This window comes from Bufo bufo, chromosome 8 (genome assembly GCF_905171765.1).
Source record: "Bufo bufo chromosome 8, aBufBuf1.1, whole genome shotgun sequence".
Taxonomy (NCBI): Eukaryota; Metazoa; Chordata; class Amphibia; order Anura; family Bufonidae; genus Bufo; species Bufo bufo.
This window is the reverse complement of record NC_053396.1, coordinates 25,655,038-25,669,988: the sequence shown is the minus strand read 5'-3', so window position 1 is coordinate 25,669,988 and position 14,951 is coordinate 25,655,038. Positions and strand designations below refer to the sequence as shown.

General features: G+C 42.6%; 1 protein-coding gene across 5 annotated transcripts in view; it reads left to right on the top strand.

Annotated features, from left to right (window-relative positions):
- The window catches only part of LOC120977311, a 129,111-nt gene that overhangs the window by 53,347 nt on the left and 60,813 nt on the right, over nucleotides 1-14,951 (top strand). For all 5 annotated transcript variants that reach the window (XM_040405199.1, XM_040405196.1, XM_040405197.1 and 2 more), the window contains 3 exons: nucleotides 1,028-1,169; nucleotides 11,311-11,425; nucleotides 14,484-14,610. In XM_040405199.1, coding sequence (XP_040261133.1) covers nucleotides 1,028-1,169; nucleotides 11,311-11,425; nucleotides 14,484-14,610 — 384 coding nt within the window. The remainder of the gene's footprint in view (nucleotides 1-1,027; nucleotides 1,170-11,310; nucleotides 11,426-14,483; nucleotides 14,611-14,951) is intronic.

Here is a 14,951-nt window from a genome sequence, read left to right as displayed (position 1 = left end):
GCTAGTATGAAAGTAGCCTAAAGAATTTTGCTTCCTCCTGTGCATCTGACTGCTGTCTCTTATCTCTGTTAGTCCCCTTTCACACGAGTTTTCAGTGCTGGTGCAATGCATGAAGTAAACGTATAGTACTGTACTGAATCCTGACCCATTCATTTCAATGGATCTGTGCTTATGAGCGTTGTTTTTCACACATCATTTTTGCATTGCGTGAGAATTGCAACATGTTCTATATTCTGCGTTTTTCATGCAGCCCTGGCCTCATAGAAGTGAATGGGGCTTCAGTGAAAGACGCATTACATCAGGATGCTGTCCGTATGGTATGGTATGCTATGCGTTTTGCACTGATTGTTGCTAGGAGATGGTTCTGAAAAGCGCATCAAAACTGATTGCAGACAAAACTGACTGAACTTGCTTGCGAAATGGTGCAAGTTTCACTGAACGCATCCTGACACAATCCGTATCGTTGGTGTGAAAGAGGCTTTGGGTCCATCTGTGTCCAGCCTATGGATAGAGGAGGAGGATGCTGCAGCTAGTAAGCGATTTATTACCTCACTCTGAACAATGGTAGAGCCTTATCCTACTGGATGTAGGAGAGTCAAAAGTGCTAAGTGTAGCAGAGCTAAGAAACTGCAGTTTGTGTCTCTTATCCCACCTCCTCTCTTCATATAAATCAATGTTAAAAACAGGAAAGAGCAAAGAAGCCTAGTAAAAGCAGATAGAATTTTTTATTTAATAAGATATATTGCAAAGTTTCTTATATTCACCTGTACTATTTATTTATGGAAAGGTATTATATAACTGGAGGTAGACTTTAAGAGTCAGAACCGGAAGTAGACTACATGGAGTGACTTCCAAAATTGTTTTCTGGATATAATCTACCCCTTTTTTGTACAAAAAAAATAAAATAAATACATTATTTACATATAGACTATTATGTGGTTTAAATAAAATTGATGGTAGTGTCCCTTTAAGTGGATAATCACTCATTACTTTTGTCATTTTTTTTCTCCTAATGGCCAATGTGAAGTCTGTGAATAAAGAGAACTCAGCTGAGCCGTCACTGTGTTCGTCTGCTGAAATGTCTACACTACGTTTAGATCTAGAAGAAAAGATCTTGTCCATCCTAGAGAAAGCTCATGCTGCTGATTGCCGATCCTCACATCTGCAAGGTGAGTCGAAAGAGGTTTGAAGGGTCTTTGACCCAACCATACACTGTGAAATGCCTCTCTGCTACCTTTGTGCCTTCACTAGAATGTGCAAATCGAGATGTTTGATTCTTTTGCCAAATTGTTGCAGAAGTACACAAAAGCCCTCAATGCACCATCCAATTATCCTCCAGTTGTCAAGAGGAATAATATAAGCAAATATCACAATCACTGTTAGGCCTGTATTACACCAACAGATTATCTGACCAGTATCTGTTCAATCAGACCAATAGTTGGTGTTCATAACAAAAGATCTGTGTGTGTAAAAGGCCATCTGACCAATGATTGATAAAAAAAAAAATCTGTCAGATAATCTGTTGGTTTGATACAGGCTTTACTTCAAAAGAAATTGCTTTTACTCTGGCTATGCATCATTTTTCATTCAGCAGACTATTTCTTCAGGAGTAACAATGAAAGATTCTAGACACATCAGTGCAGGTTTCTTGAGACTGGTGCAGTTTACTCCAACAAGGGTCTGTTGGATTAAATTGTCAAGACGCATGTTTAGGCTGCATAGATCATAAGATTTGTTAAATGTGTCAAAACATGCCCACTTTTCTCACTATGTTTTTTTTTCCAAAGTGGCAAGAAGATAAAGTTGCAAAGTGTATCACAAATATAGGGAGCACCAAAACTTGTAACTGGAGGCTAATCAAAGACGTTAATAAATCCCCTTAAAGAGGACCTCTCGCCTCTCCTGACATGCCTGTTATAATAGCTACATGCATTCCCCATGTAATAACAATTCTAGAGCATGTATGTGTATGGCTCTGTGTTATGCCATTCCTTTATTATTTCTGCTAGAAGTTATGAATGAATTGCTAGCAGTCTGCAGTAAGGGTACAGAGGGTGGTAACCAGTTCATTCATTACTTCTAGCAGGAATAATAAAGGAATGGCACAACATAGAGCCATAAGAATAGATGCTCCAGAATTATTACATGGGGAGGGGGGATGCATGAAGCTATTAAAGGGAGTCTTTCACCTAATCTGAGTGTTTTAGACCGCTCAGATCAGGTTATAGACTCTTTGACTCTCATTACAATCGTACCTTTCTTTTATGTGTCCCTTGTCCGGATCATGGAAAAAAACAACAACTTTTTAAACGTATGCAAATGAGCTTCTGAAAGGTGCCCAGGGGCGGCGTTACTTTGCGATGTGCCCAGAGAAACACACCTCTTTCAGCCCTCTGGCCCACCCTTCTGTCCTCTTATTACCTCCTCCTCTGCCTCCAGCCGGCAGACGTCACGAGCGGCAAGAGAAGAAGTCAGGCTGGGAACTGGCCCGCACCTGCGCACTGCTCTGCCCATTATGGGCAGAGGAACAGATTTTCATAGTGCGAATGTGCCGGCCTTGTAAAGACAGCTGGCCCGCCGTCCTCTGGTGCCGCTCGTGACTTTCGCCGGCTGAAGGCGGAGGAGGTAATAGGACAGAAGGGCGGGCCAGAGGGCTGAAAGAGGTGTGTTTTTCTGGGCACATCGCCCAGTAATGCCGCCCCTGGGCACCTTCAGAAGCTCATTTGCATACGTAAAAAAAAAAATTATAATTTCATGATCTGGACGAGGGACACATAAAAGAAAGGTACGATTGTAATGAGGGTCAAAGAGTCTATAACCTGATCTGAGCGGTCTAAAACGCTCATATTAGGTGAAAGACTCCCTTTAAAACAGGCATGTCAGGAGCGGTGACAGGTCCTCTTTAATGTTTGTACCTCATTTGGTCTCTAGATCTCCGGGACCTTGGTGAGAGCCACTCCTGTATTTGGTCACATAAAGCGCGTCCAGGACTTAGGAATGCATGCATTAGGTTCCATACATGTATTTCTTGTCTATGGATGCCTTTTATAGTAAACTAACAGCAGCAGTCTCTGCAAAAGGTACTAAGAACACTCATTCCCAGTAATAGGCCTGTGTAAATATGCTGTGTATCATCCAATGAACACACTTCTCTCGTCTTTCTTTTTTCCCCGCAAACCAAGTTGCAAAGTTTATCATATTCACCAAAACTTAACTACGGTAACTAGTCAAATATGTTAATAAATCCCCCCTTAAAGAGCATCTGTCAGCATTAGGGTTGTTGCGGGTATCGAAATTTCGATACCCAATCAATACTTTTGTCGATTTCCATTTTTTCGATATTGGCCTGCACTTCTGCGCAGTCTAGTATCTCTGAACATGAGCGCGCTGCTGTCGGCACATTCATGTTCCCTCAGAAGCACAGGGGAGAAGGAAGCAGTCTCTCCCTCCCCCTGTGCTGCTGCCGCTGCCACCAATGGGAGAGAGGGGCGGAGGAGGGGCGGGCGCACTGCGCCACCAATGATGATACTTTTCATGGGTCCGGACTTTAAGCAGCAGACTACATAGAGTGGCGCCCAGGGATGTCCCAGCACTTACTATTATTCCTGGGCGCCGCTCCGTTCGCCGGCAGTGCCCCATTACAGCTTCTCTAGTGGGCGTTCCTTCTCACCCTGGCTGTAGCGCTGTCCAATCGCAGCGCAGGGAGAAGGAATGCCCACTAGAGAAGCTACTGTCTCATCCCCATTGCTCCGATAGTAATTAGCATATGGAGCAGGACAGCAGGAGATGGTAATGGGGCACAGGCGCACAGCGGGCGAACGGAGCGTCCCCAGGAATAATAGTAAGTGCTGGGACATCCCTGGGCGCCGCTCTATGTAGCCTGCTGCTTAACTAAGTCCAAACCCATATAAGGTCGTCTTTAACTTTTAATACAGGAGTCAGGTGCCGGCAGCAGAATCACATAGCCGGCACCCTGCCTCTGACAGGGAGCTGCAATCAGCGGCAGTTAACCCCTCAGGTGCAGCACCTGAGGGGTTAACTGCCGCTGATCTGCTGCCAGTACCCGCCTCCTGTATTAACGGTTAATTATCATTGGTGGCGCAGTGCCCCCTCCCCCCCTCAACCCCCCCAGTATTATAATCATTGGTGGCAGTGGCCACAGGGTCCCCTCCCCTCCTGGTCATTGGTGGCAGTGACAGCTTCTGATCGGAGCCCCAGCAGTGTAATCCTGGGGCTCCGATCAGTTACCATGGCATCCAGGACACTACTGAAGCCCTGGCTGCCATGGTAACCTCTCTGCTGCTGTGTGTACTATGCACAGAGCAGCAGGGAGAGTGTGAGGTCCTATTCACCCTGATAGAGCTTTATTAGGGTGAATAGGACAAGGGATTAGAAGATCCCAGGATAGTTATTAAATATACTGTAAAAAAAAAAGTTTAAAAAAACACACCAAAATATTAAGTATAAATAACCCCCTTTCCCAATTTTACATATAAAATATATAAACAATAAATAAATAAACATCGCCACGTCCGAAAAGTCCAAACTATTAAAATATAAAAAAAAATCTGCGCGATTCGCCATTTTTTAAAATGCGGAATGCACGTGGCTTTTTTGTTTTATTTTTTTTGTGTGGTATCAAGTATCGCGATACTTTTTTATGGTATCGAAACCGAATCAAAATTTTGGTATCGCAACAACTCTAGTCAGCATGACCAGTCCTATTACACCGGACATATTGCCTAGTAGGGTTGATCATTCTATCATTAAATTGATATCTTTCTTTTGTTTCTAGGTTGAACTGCTGCAGTGATGTGTTGTTTTTTTATTTTATTTATATGCAATTTAGTTATTTCGACCACCAAGGGACTAGACTTTACCTTAGAGCACTGCTACTACTATGCCAGTCTGCTCTGCACACTCGTCCCTTCTTTTTGATTGACAAGATGTCTAGCCCTGTATTCTCATGCCTGTGCTATGCCTCACAAATAGTTATTGGTGGTCCAGAGTTATTATGGTGCCATAGTCATTGGTGTTATTCTATTTTAGCAAAATCATGCTTTCCACTAGTAATGCTCTGGCAAGCATGTTGGTGTCGACGGTCGTTGGCAGCATAGCCTCTGGAGACTGCAAATAGGGCTGTATGGGGAGTAGAGAATACGGACCTTTCCATGCTCTCAGCTGCTGCTGGTGCACTCCTCCGGTGTCTATGAAGCCGCCAGCGACATCAGTCCATCTGGAAGTGGAGGCGCAGTGCTCCAAGGGCTACATCCAGCTTCTTGGTGCTCTACATAACTAATTTGCAATGTACATAAATATATCTTAGCAGCAATTCAACCTAGAAACAAAAGAAAGGTATCAATTTAATCAGCTTGATCAACCCTAACAGGTAATATCCTCAGTTTAATAGGATACTCTTTAATTCATGTATCCCTGTAGGGATTTGGTCTCTAAGTGCAGTTCTCAAGGACCTTGGTTTTTGGTCACATGAAGTGAATCCAGGGCTCAGGAATGCATACATTAGGTGCCATACATGCAACTCTTGTCCATCAATGTCTTGGCTATTAATATCACTACAGTGAATTTAAGGGTTAAAGGGAACCTATCATCAACTTTATGCTGCCCATACAAACGGCAGAATAAGGTAGAGACAGGTGAGATGATTTCAGCGGTCTGTCATTTATAAGTTAAAAGTAAGTGGTTGCCGAGAACCAACTTCACAATCATTGCAGACTGGGCCTGGAAAGGAGTCCCGGCCACCTGAGAAGAGTCCTGGTTATTCATGAATTCCTGCTGATGACTGTCCGGCTTCTACCTAGTTTTCTCCCTTTCTCTCTAGGAGACAACTGCCAATCATCAGCAGATGGACGGGGAGAGCAGGAGGTTAGGAATAACCAGGACTCTTCTCAGGTAGATTTGACTCTTGTCAAGGCCCGGGCTGCAATGATTATGATGCTGGTTCTCGGCAACCACTTACCTTTAGTTCATGAGTGACACACCGCTGACATCAGCATTTCTGTCACTATTTTATGCTGCCCTCAGTGAGGTCAGCATAAAGCTGATGACGGGTTCCCTTTAAGGCTAATTTACACTGCATAATGGTTAGGCCGATTATCGGGAACAAACATTACTAAGAATGCTGGTTTCCATAAATAGGCAAGTGTAAATGTGCTGCCGATTACCCCATGAATGAGCAAAATGCTTGTTCCTCGCGTGAATTCATTGTTGATGCAGCAAATTAAATAATTATTTCAGGGCAGCAGATTGTGCTGTGTAAAGAGCAATCTGCTGTCCAGGACCCATGAATCTGTATGATTGATGTAGCCATCTCTTGTCCCCATACAGTGGAGGCGATTACTACATGTAAATGCAGCTCTTTCCTCCACTTACGAGCAGGCAGCTTTTTGGAAAGAACGGTCCCTTCCAGATAATTGCCTGCCCGGTCGGCGCAGTGTAAATGTGAGTGGTTTGCAAACTTCACTCTTATGTATAGGTATGCAAGGGAAAACTAAAGTATTAGGTCAGCTTGTACTTCAGAAGTATGATGTGCTGTCTCAGCTTATTGTGTTGGTGTACAAGTAATTCCTAAAATGTCCACGTTTAATATGGTTTATCCTAGAGACCCAGAAAAATATGTGAAATTCTATTTGTTTAGTATGGACCAGACAGATATACAGTAGATAAATAGGTATGAGATAGATTAATAGATGTACTAAAGATGGATGCTAACAAAGTAGATTAACAATAGATTAAGAGATAGACGATACAGATATCCAGACCATTTTATGTTGAAACCATTGTAAGTTGAGTAATCTGTTCCAAAGCCCCAAAATGTCATCCAAGGTAGGAGAGAAAATGAAGATTTAAGAAAAATAAGCAGATAACTAGGACAGATACAACAAGTCCTTACAGATAACAGTCAGGAATAGCTGATAACTAGAAACTAATCCATCTGTCTTACCAGAGAAGTGGCCTTGAGTGGTTGGGTCTGAGTCTGAGATATTCTATGTTGAGTCTGGTTTCAACTTACGATGGGTCAGAAGAGACCACTGTATGGTGACAATATTGTATCCTGAGGCCACTGTATCTTGAAGGATCAAATGTTAGATACATCAGATGGATAAAAACCCATGAGGGGGAATTTCTCATCAGGGGAATATTTCATGTCAGTTTTGATTCTGCAGATGTGGTACATCTTTAAACCTAACACTAATCTCTCAAAATCTGAGGGTTTTAGACCACTCAGATCGCATTATAGAACGTTTGCCCCCCATTAAAATAGTACTTCTCTTGTCTGTCCCACGTAAAGATCCTGAAAAAAGTACTTTTATGAAGTTATGCAAATTAGCCGTCGCAAGTGCCCAGGGGCGGAGGTACGGCTGCAGGTGCCCAGATAACCGATCCCTTTACAGTCCTCTGGCCTACCCTCCCCTCCTACTGCATCTTCCTCCTCTGGCTTGGAGTTTCTCTCGAGCGCTGGTCACCGCTGGGCCTGCGCATGCGCAATGCTCTGCCTACTATGGGCAGAGGCACTGATCTTAACAGTGAACAGGCCCAGAGGATGCAGTAGGAGAGGAAGGTGGGACAGAGGACTGCAAGGGGAGAGGTACTATTTTAATGGGGGGGCAAACGTTCTATAACACGATCTGAGCTGTCTAAAACACTCAGAGCAGGTGACAGACTCCCTTTAAAGGGAACCTGTCATCAACTTTAGGCCTCATGCCCATGAACGTTGTTTTGGTCACTTCAATGGGGCCGCAAAAGATGTGGACAGCGCTCCGTGTGCTGTCCGCATCCGTTGCTCAGTTCCGTGGTCCGCTAAAAAAATATTACCTGTCCGTTTTGCGGATAAGAATAGGCAGTTATATCAATGGCTGCCGCGCCGTTCCACAAATTGCGGAGCGCACACGGACGCCATCCGTGTTTTGTGGATCTACAATTTGCGGACCACAAAACACACAACAGTCGTGTGCATGAGGCCTTATGCTGCAGATTCTAACAGCAGAATAAAGTAGAGACAGGTGAGTTGATTTCAACCACTTACTTTTTGCTCATGAGTGACACACCGCTGAAATCAGCATTTCTGTTACTAATTTATGCTGCCCTCAGTGAGGTCAGCATAAGGCCTCTTTCACACTACAGTATTTTGCGTTCAGTATACTGGACGTTTTTTGAGTTCAGTATACGGAACATATACTGAACCATTCATTTCAATGGTTCAGCAAAAAATACTGAAGTGTCTCCGTGTGCATTCCGTTTCAGTATTTCAGTATTTCCGTGCCGTGAAAAGATAGAACATGTCCTATTCTTGTCTGCAAATCGCGGTGCTTGGCTCCATTCAAGTCAATGGGTCCGCAAAAAAAACTGAACACATACGGAAATGCATCCGTATGTCTTCCGTTTCCGTTCCGTTTTTTGCTGAACCATCTATTGAAAATGTTATGCCCAGCCCAATTTTCTCTATGTAATTACTGTATACTGTATATGCCATACGGAAAAACGGAACGGAAAAACAAAACCGAAACGGAGACACAACGGAGCCCAAAAACGGGACAACGGATCCGTGAAAAACGGAACGCAAAACACTGAAATGGACATACTGTAGTGTGAAAGAGGCCTAAAGTTGAGGACAGGTTCCTTTTAGGCTAACCCCTACTGGAGTGAGTTTGTGACTTTTTGTTTGCAACTTTTTGTTAAAAATCTGGAATGAAGCTCATTAACCTGGTTAGACACATCCATATTTCAAACTTGCGATGAGTGGTTGCAGAAGTGGCACATTTTTTTTGCATTGATGTTAGATATAAATGATAGATAGATATTAGATATGAGAAGGGGAGAAAGAGATTGATATGAGGGGGGGAGAGGGAGAGAGATATGAGGAGGGGGGGAGAGGGAGAGAGATATGAGGAGGGGGGGAGAGGGAGAGAGATATGAGGAGGGGGGGAGAGGGAGAGAGATATGAGGAGGGGGGGAGAGGGAGAGAGATATGAGGAGGGGGGAAGAGGGAGAGAGATATGAGGAGAGGGAGAGAGATATGAGGGGGGGAGAGGGAGAGAGATATGAGGAGGGGGGGAGAGAGATCTGAGGAGGGGGGAGAGGGAGAGAGATATGAGGAGGGGGGGAGGGAGATATGAGGAGGGGGGGAGATATGAGGAGGGGGGGGAGAGAGATATGAGAGGAGGGGGGAGAGAGAGATATGAGAGAGGGAGAGAGAAGTGACTTTCTGGATGGACCTGTGCGATTGTCAGCTGTAAATCTTGGCGGTGCTGGTGGAACGCTGGGCTGACTGGAGGTCTTTACTCAGACGACCTACTATAAACACATGCACTCAGCCTCCCCTCCCGGGTGCGAGGTTAACATATCCTTTTCAACACGCTTCCTTATGAGGAGAAGAATTCCTTTACAATGCCTTACTGAGAATAATCCTCCAGAAATCCCTCCGCAAGATGACCCAGTAAGGATTGAGGAACAAGGCAGCCGTGATTTGTAAAAATCACCTTCCTTCTACTCCCCCTTCTTTTCTCCACTCCAAGGAACTCAGAAACAGCCCGGTAGTTACAGCCCTCGTTCTCCAGTAGCAGCCTTAGTCCTTTCTTAAGATCCTTGGCAAAAAATAAAAAATGTATTTAACTTACCAGATACATGAACATGTCCACATGAGTTTATTTGAATCACATCGGAAAATGACCTATTTAATCTAGAGTACAAGTGTTATTTTAACTGTTTGCTATCTTCAGACTACGTTCAATCATTCCGCGCTTGCATAAACTTTCTTTAGCGTTTCCTCCTAACACTTGGCGACACCGAGACTATTAATCACTGTACTTTAAAAAAAAAAATCCAAAAACTCACTGGCAATAGAAATGAATTCGTCTCTTGAAAATTGCTGCTTGATTTTATATTATTTTTATGAGCCATTATAAAAAGTAGTAGCGGCTCTGTTTCTTATATTTATATGAAAATTTCTTGGAAATGGCCTAAAAATCACTTGCAATATGATGATTAAAATGTATCTAGCCTAATAGGGAAACATTCAAGTGAATGTGAACTGAGCACACAGAGCACGACCAGTAAACGTGGCTGTTTTTCAGACTCCATCTTCTTTGTTAGTTCCAGTGACTACTGATGGAAGGTGCCAATCGTCGAGGCATCGGACCCTCACAAATCTGATAATTATGGCCTATACTAAGGATGGGTTTTTAATATCTACAGCCCAGTAAACCCTTTTAAGAGTTTGTGGACGATATCATATTTCTATCCAATGTTTGGTTGTATTAGGCTAGAGTGGACATGTAGTGGGGAGTAGACTTGTATTAGAGACCTTTATCATAAGGCATTGTACATTTTAAAAATAACTGTCATAGACATTACTCAAAGTCCATACCCAGCAACATTATATAAGCCCGGTGGTGTGGTGTGAGGTCCAGACCCTAAATTTTAAGTGCCCCTTTACATGGGCCAGCAATCTGAGGAGATTATCAGGACGGAGCATTCCTAAGAAGATGCATTCTGGCCAGCAGATCGTCCTGTGTAAACCGGGGTCTGCTGCTCAAAAACAATGAATGGGAACGGGTGATGGCTGCACGTAAACGCGGCTCTCAACACCTCTCATGAGATGGCAGTTATCGGGAACAAACTGTTCATTCCCAATAATTGAATGCTTTGTTGACCCATGTAATAGGGCCTTTAGTTTCTTTTTACAACACATATGGGTAATACAGTTGAGATATACTTTTATTTCGGAAGAACATACAAAATGCAGAATACTGACATACATTATCAACATACTTGACTTATTTAATGTAAGCTACTATAGCATTTACCATTGTATGCAGTGTCTAATAGCATAGGCTTTGATATTCTAAAATAAATGGTATCCAGGTGTAAATGTATGAAATGTTTGTCATAGGACAATCTGCTTACCCCCATAAAAACCTATAGAGATATTCCAGTATGTCTTTATATACCGTATTTCTTAGAGACGTGTCAGTCTATTACCCAAGCACAGTAAGGCTATGTCCACCTCTGTATCGACCTCCCATCACAGAGATCATTAAAAATAGCCAAGAGAAAGAAAAACACAAAAAATGGAAACCTAACCGATCTCAATATAGTCAATGGGATCTGTTGGGCTCCGTTCCCGTCGGTTATGTGCCAGACCCGGCACTTCTGTTTCCGTTCTTCTGCTTCTATAATGGGGCAGCAGAACAGAAATAAATAGGGCTGATGTGAGAGCCCTGATTGCCCCACTGATTTATGCATTTATTTTACGTATTTTATTTATTTTATGTTTTTGCTTTTCTTTTATAGCTGGAGCGGAGCTCCTCTGGAAAGAGAGCATTGAGCTGAGAAATGAATGTAAATCTCTGTCTAAAGAAGCAGCTGAACTATTATCCATATTCAAGAAGCAAAGTGCTGTACAGAGGTATGGACAATGTCTGGATGTAAATTATTATTATTATTATTATTTTTTTTTTTTTTTTTGAGTTTTGAAAATATTTTATTCTGAATCATGAGCAGAAAATACAAAAGATACATCCACCCCACATTGGGGCACTTATTATACAAATCATACATCTGAGAATGTAAGCATATTTAAGTACCAACAATGCAGGGAAAAGGGGAGGGGAAAAGAAAAAAGGGGGTTAAGAAGACCAAGGATTGACAGGGGGGGAGAGGGGGAAAAGGAGTTACTCCTACATCCCTGATACAACTGTTGTATAGCTCTATTTACTATTAGGATGAGAAACCTCTATATTTTTTCCATGGGGACCATATGACTTCGTACACCTGTGACCTTTTGGATTCCCACCCAGCAATCTGCTCCAATCTGTAGAGTGCATCACACTTTGTAATCCATTGGGAGATAGGAGGGGCCTTGCGATTCTTCCAATTAAAGGCTATAAGAACCCTCGCAGCCGCCAGCAATTGGCCCAACAAGGAGATAATATGTCTATTCCCTTTAATTTCTCCCATTATCCCCAATAGGCACCCTTTAGCTGAGGGAACAAACTTTACCCCACTAATTTGTGAACATATTGTGCATATCCTTGTCCAGTACTCAACAATATCAGGACATGACCACCATATGTGCACTAGCGAGCCCTCTGCATTGAGACATCTCCAGCATCTTGAATCACATTCTGGGTATATATGATGTCATCTTTGAGGTGTGAAGTGCCACCTTGTGATCACCTTATAAAGGTTCTCCTGCAATTTGACACATCTAGATACCCTTGGAGTGATAGAGCAAATCTGCGCTATTTCCCTATCTGAAAAGTGTACATCTAAATCATTTTCCCATTTACGGATGAAACCATATGAGTCGGGTCTGGTCTGGGAAACCAGCAGGGAATACAGCCGCGAGACTTTTTTCAAAGGAGGGACTTTAGAAAGGAACATTTGCTCAAATTGTGTCGTTGAGGCCGATGTGGATATTTTCTTTTTCCCTAAGTATTGTTTAATATATAATTTGTGGATAAAGGATAACTTTTGCAATTTAGGGTGATTGTCCCAATCCTCTATTAAATGACCTGCCGGATCTAGTAGGTCAACCAATTGGAATGACAGTTCCTTAAGATCACCTGGTAAAGTGGAGCCAAATAATCCCCCAGAGCTCCATAGAATGTCTCTGACCTGGAGCACAGGTGACACCTCGTGGCTTGAAAGCGTCTGGATGTAAATTATACAGAATTACAATTTTTTTGTAGGCATTGCGGGATGTGGGATATTTCTGTGATCGGACTAAAGTCATAAGATAGTTTTTGCCTCAGAGTGTAATATGAAAGGTGTCCCACAGTTTCATGTACATCTGTGATTGTCCGGTAGCAAAACATTTGTTTTAAGAAAAAAGGAAGACACGAGGTGAAAAATGATCTATAAGTAGCATGTCACCCGACTTTTTCAAGAATAGTTAGAGGTGCCCAAAAAATGTGCATTGTAGCCATGGGATCTGCATGCAGATTACCACTCATTGCCTGCAGCTTCAGATCACAAGTACAGCTATGGCCCAGTAATTAAAGGGGTTCTCCAGGAATTATTTACAATCGCTGCCACCACTTGCAGAGCTGCCCAGGGGGGGTGAGTGTATAGGACCTCACTACACTGTTGTACGATAGATGGTCATGATGCGATTCTGCCTGTGATATGCCATCATGGCTAAGCAACTTGATGGGAAAACTCACCAATATGTAGTGTATACAAGTGCCAGAGCATGGTGTGTAGTGAGGCCCGTCCTCCTCACCTTCCTAGGCAGCTCTGCAATGGGAGGCAACCAGCCCTGCTCACATTCTAGGACAGGTTGCTGGCGGCCATTTTAAATCATTCTCAGAACTTCTTTATCAGTAATCTGGGATGCAGCCGCCTGATCACAAAATGTTTAGACATCCTTATAGAAGTTCAATCTCAGCCTTCAACTTCTCCAGTGGTTTCTCAGATTGACTGGAACGATTTCCATTGGCCTGAAGGCATCTCATTGCAGAGAATAGTATTTGTTTGCTAATAATGTACTTGGTTTGACTAAATCAGCACAAAGCATTTGTAGATTATAAGCCTCAGCAGCTTTAATGGGTTAATATCTGCAGCCTTTCAGGTGTGCGTTCTGGGGTTACAATCCCACCAAGGTAACATCTACATGAGATTTGTGTATTTAGCGGTTGTAGGATATTTTGGCAGCTATATGGATTATTTGCGACTTTTGTTTTTCATTCGGTTTGCCACCATTGTTTAACTGTAAAATAAAATCTTTAAGAGTAAGAGTTGGTCAGATGGCCGATTACACACACAGATCTTTTGTTGTATACACACACCCACTATTGGTCTGATCATTTTGCAGTGAAATATTGCCTCCGATAAACAAGCAAACGCTCGTTCATTGGGCAATTCTGATTTTTAAGCATGCTTAAAAAATCATCACTTGCCGGCGGCAGATCGTGCTGTCTAATAGCGATCTGCTGCTGGCAAACCACTAGACAGCCTGGGAATGAGCAGTGGCATAGCGATCACTCCTTCCCATACTGTGGAGGAGATCGCTGCGTGTAATAGCAGTGGTCTCCTCCACTAGCTAGCAAGCGAATGTCGGGAGGGGAACGCTTCCCTCCCAACAATCACTTACTGACTTGCCTGTTTAATACAGGCTTGAGCCTGCTCCATATATGTTTACTTTGATTTTATTCATTCCTTTGTGTACGGGATTGAGGTTAAAATTGTCGAAACATGGTAAATTAAGCATTTATGGATCCCAGGCAGGGTCCCTTACAATCTGTAAGCAAACATAGTTTCCCACATTGAGGTTACAAAAAGCTCTAGATTTTAGTTTTCATAAGAATTTTAGCAAAAATAGAGTGTTGACGTAAGCTAGTATCTAAGCTGTATTAAAAGTAATTATTATAGTAGTAGACAATGTCACACTTCTGTTCTTCTCTTTGCATGTATTTCCCATAATATTGAATTTGCTTCTAATGATCCATTTCTTTATTGCACAGGCAACCAAGGAGACAAATCTCACAAAGGATAAAGACTATAGGGAGTCCCCTAAGCACTACTGACTCTAGACCAAGCAAGGAAACACTATGCCTCAGCAGTAAAAATAATTCCAGAAGCGTTAACAAGGTGCATACGGTATTGTTTCCCTGCAGTATTTAGTGCGTAATGCAATGTATTCAATGTAGAGGCTCATGCATATAAACATTTCAGACATCTCAAAATGCTGGCAAAGAGATATGCCATCACATTACAAGATGGGAATACCCATTTAATTTATTTTTAGAACAGGAAACTATGCAATTTTATAATATACAGAACATATTTTAAAAATTCTGCTCACAGTATCGGTCCACCCTCTCTCTACATAGTTGAATAGTATATCTCATGGATTAGTCATGCAGTGCATCCATTAAATAGTACTATGCATGGTGTCAGTCACAGAACCCCCTGACATGGTTGTATGACTT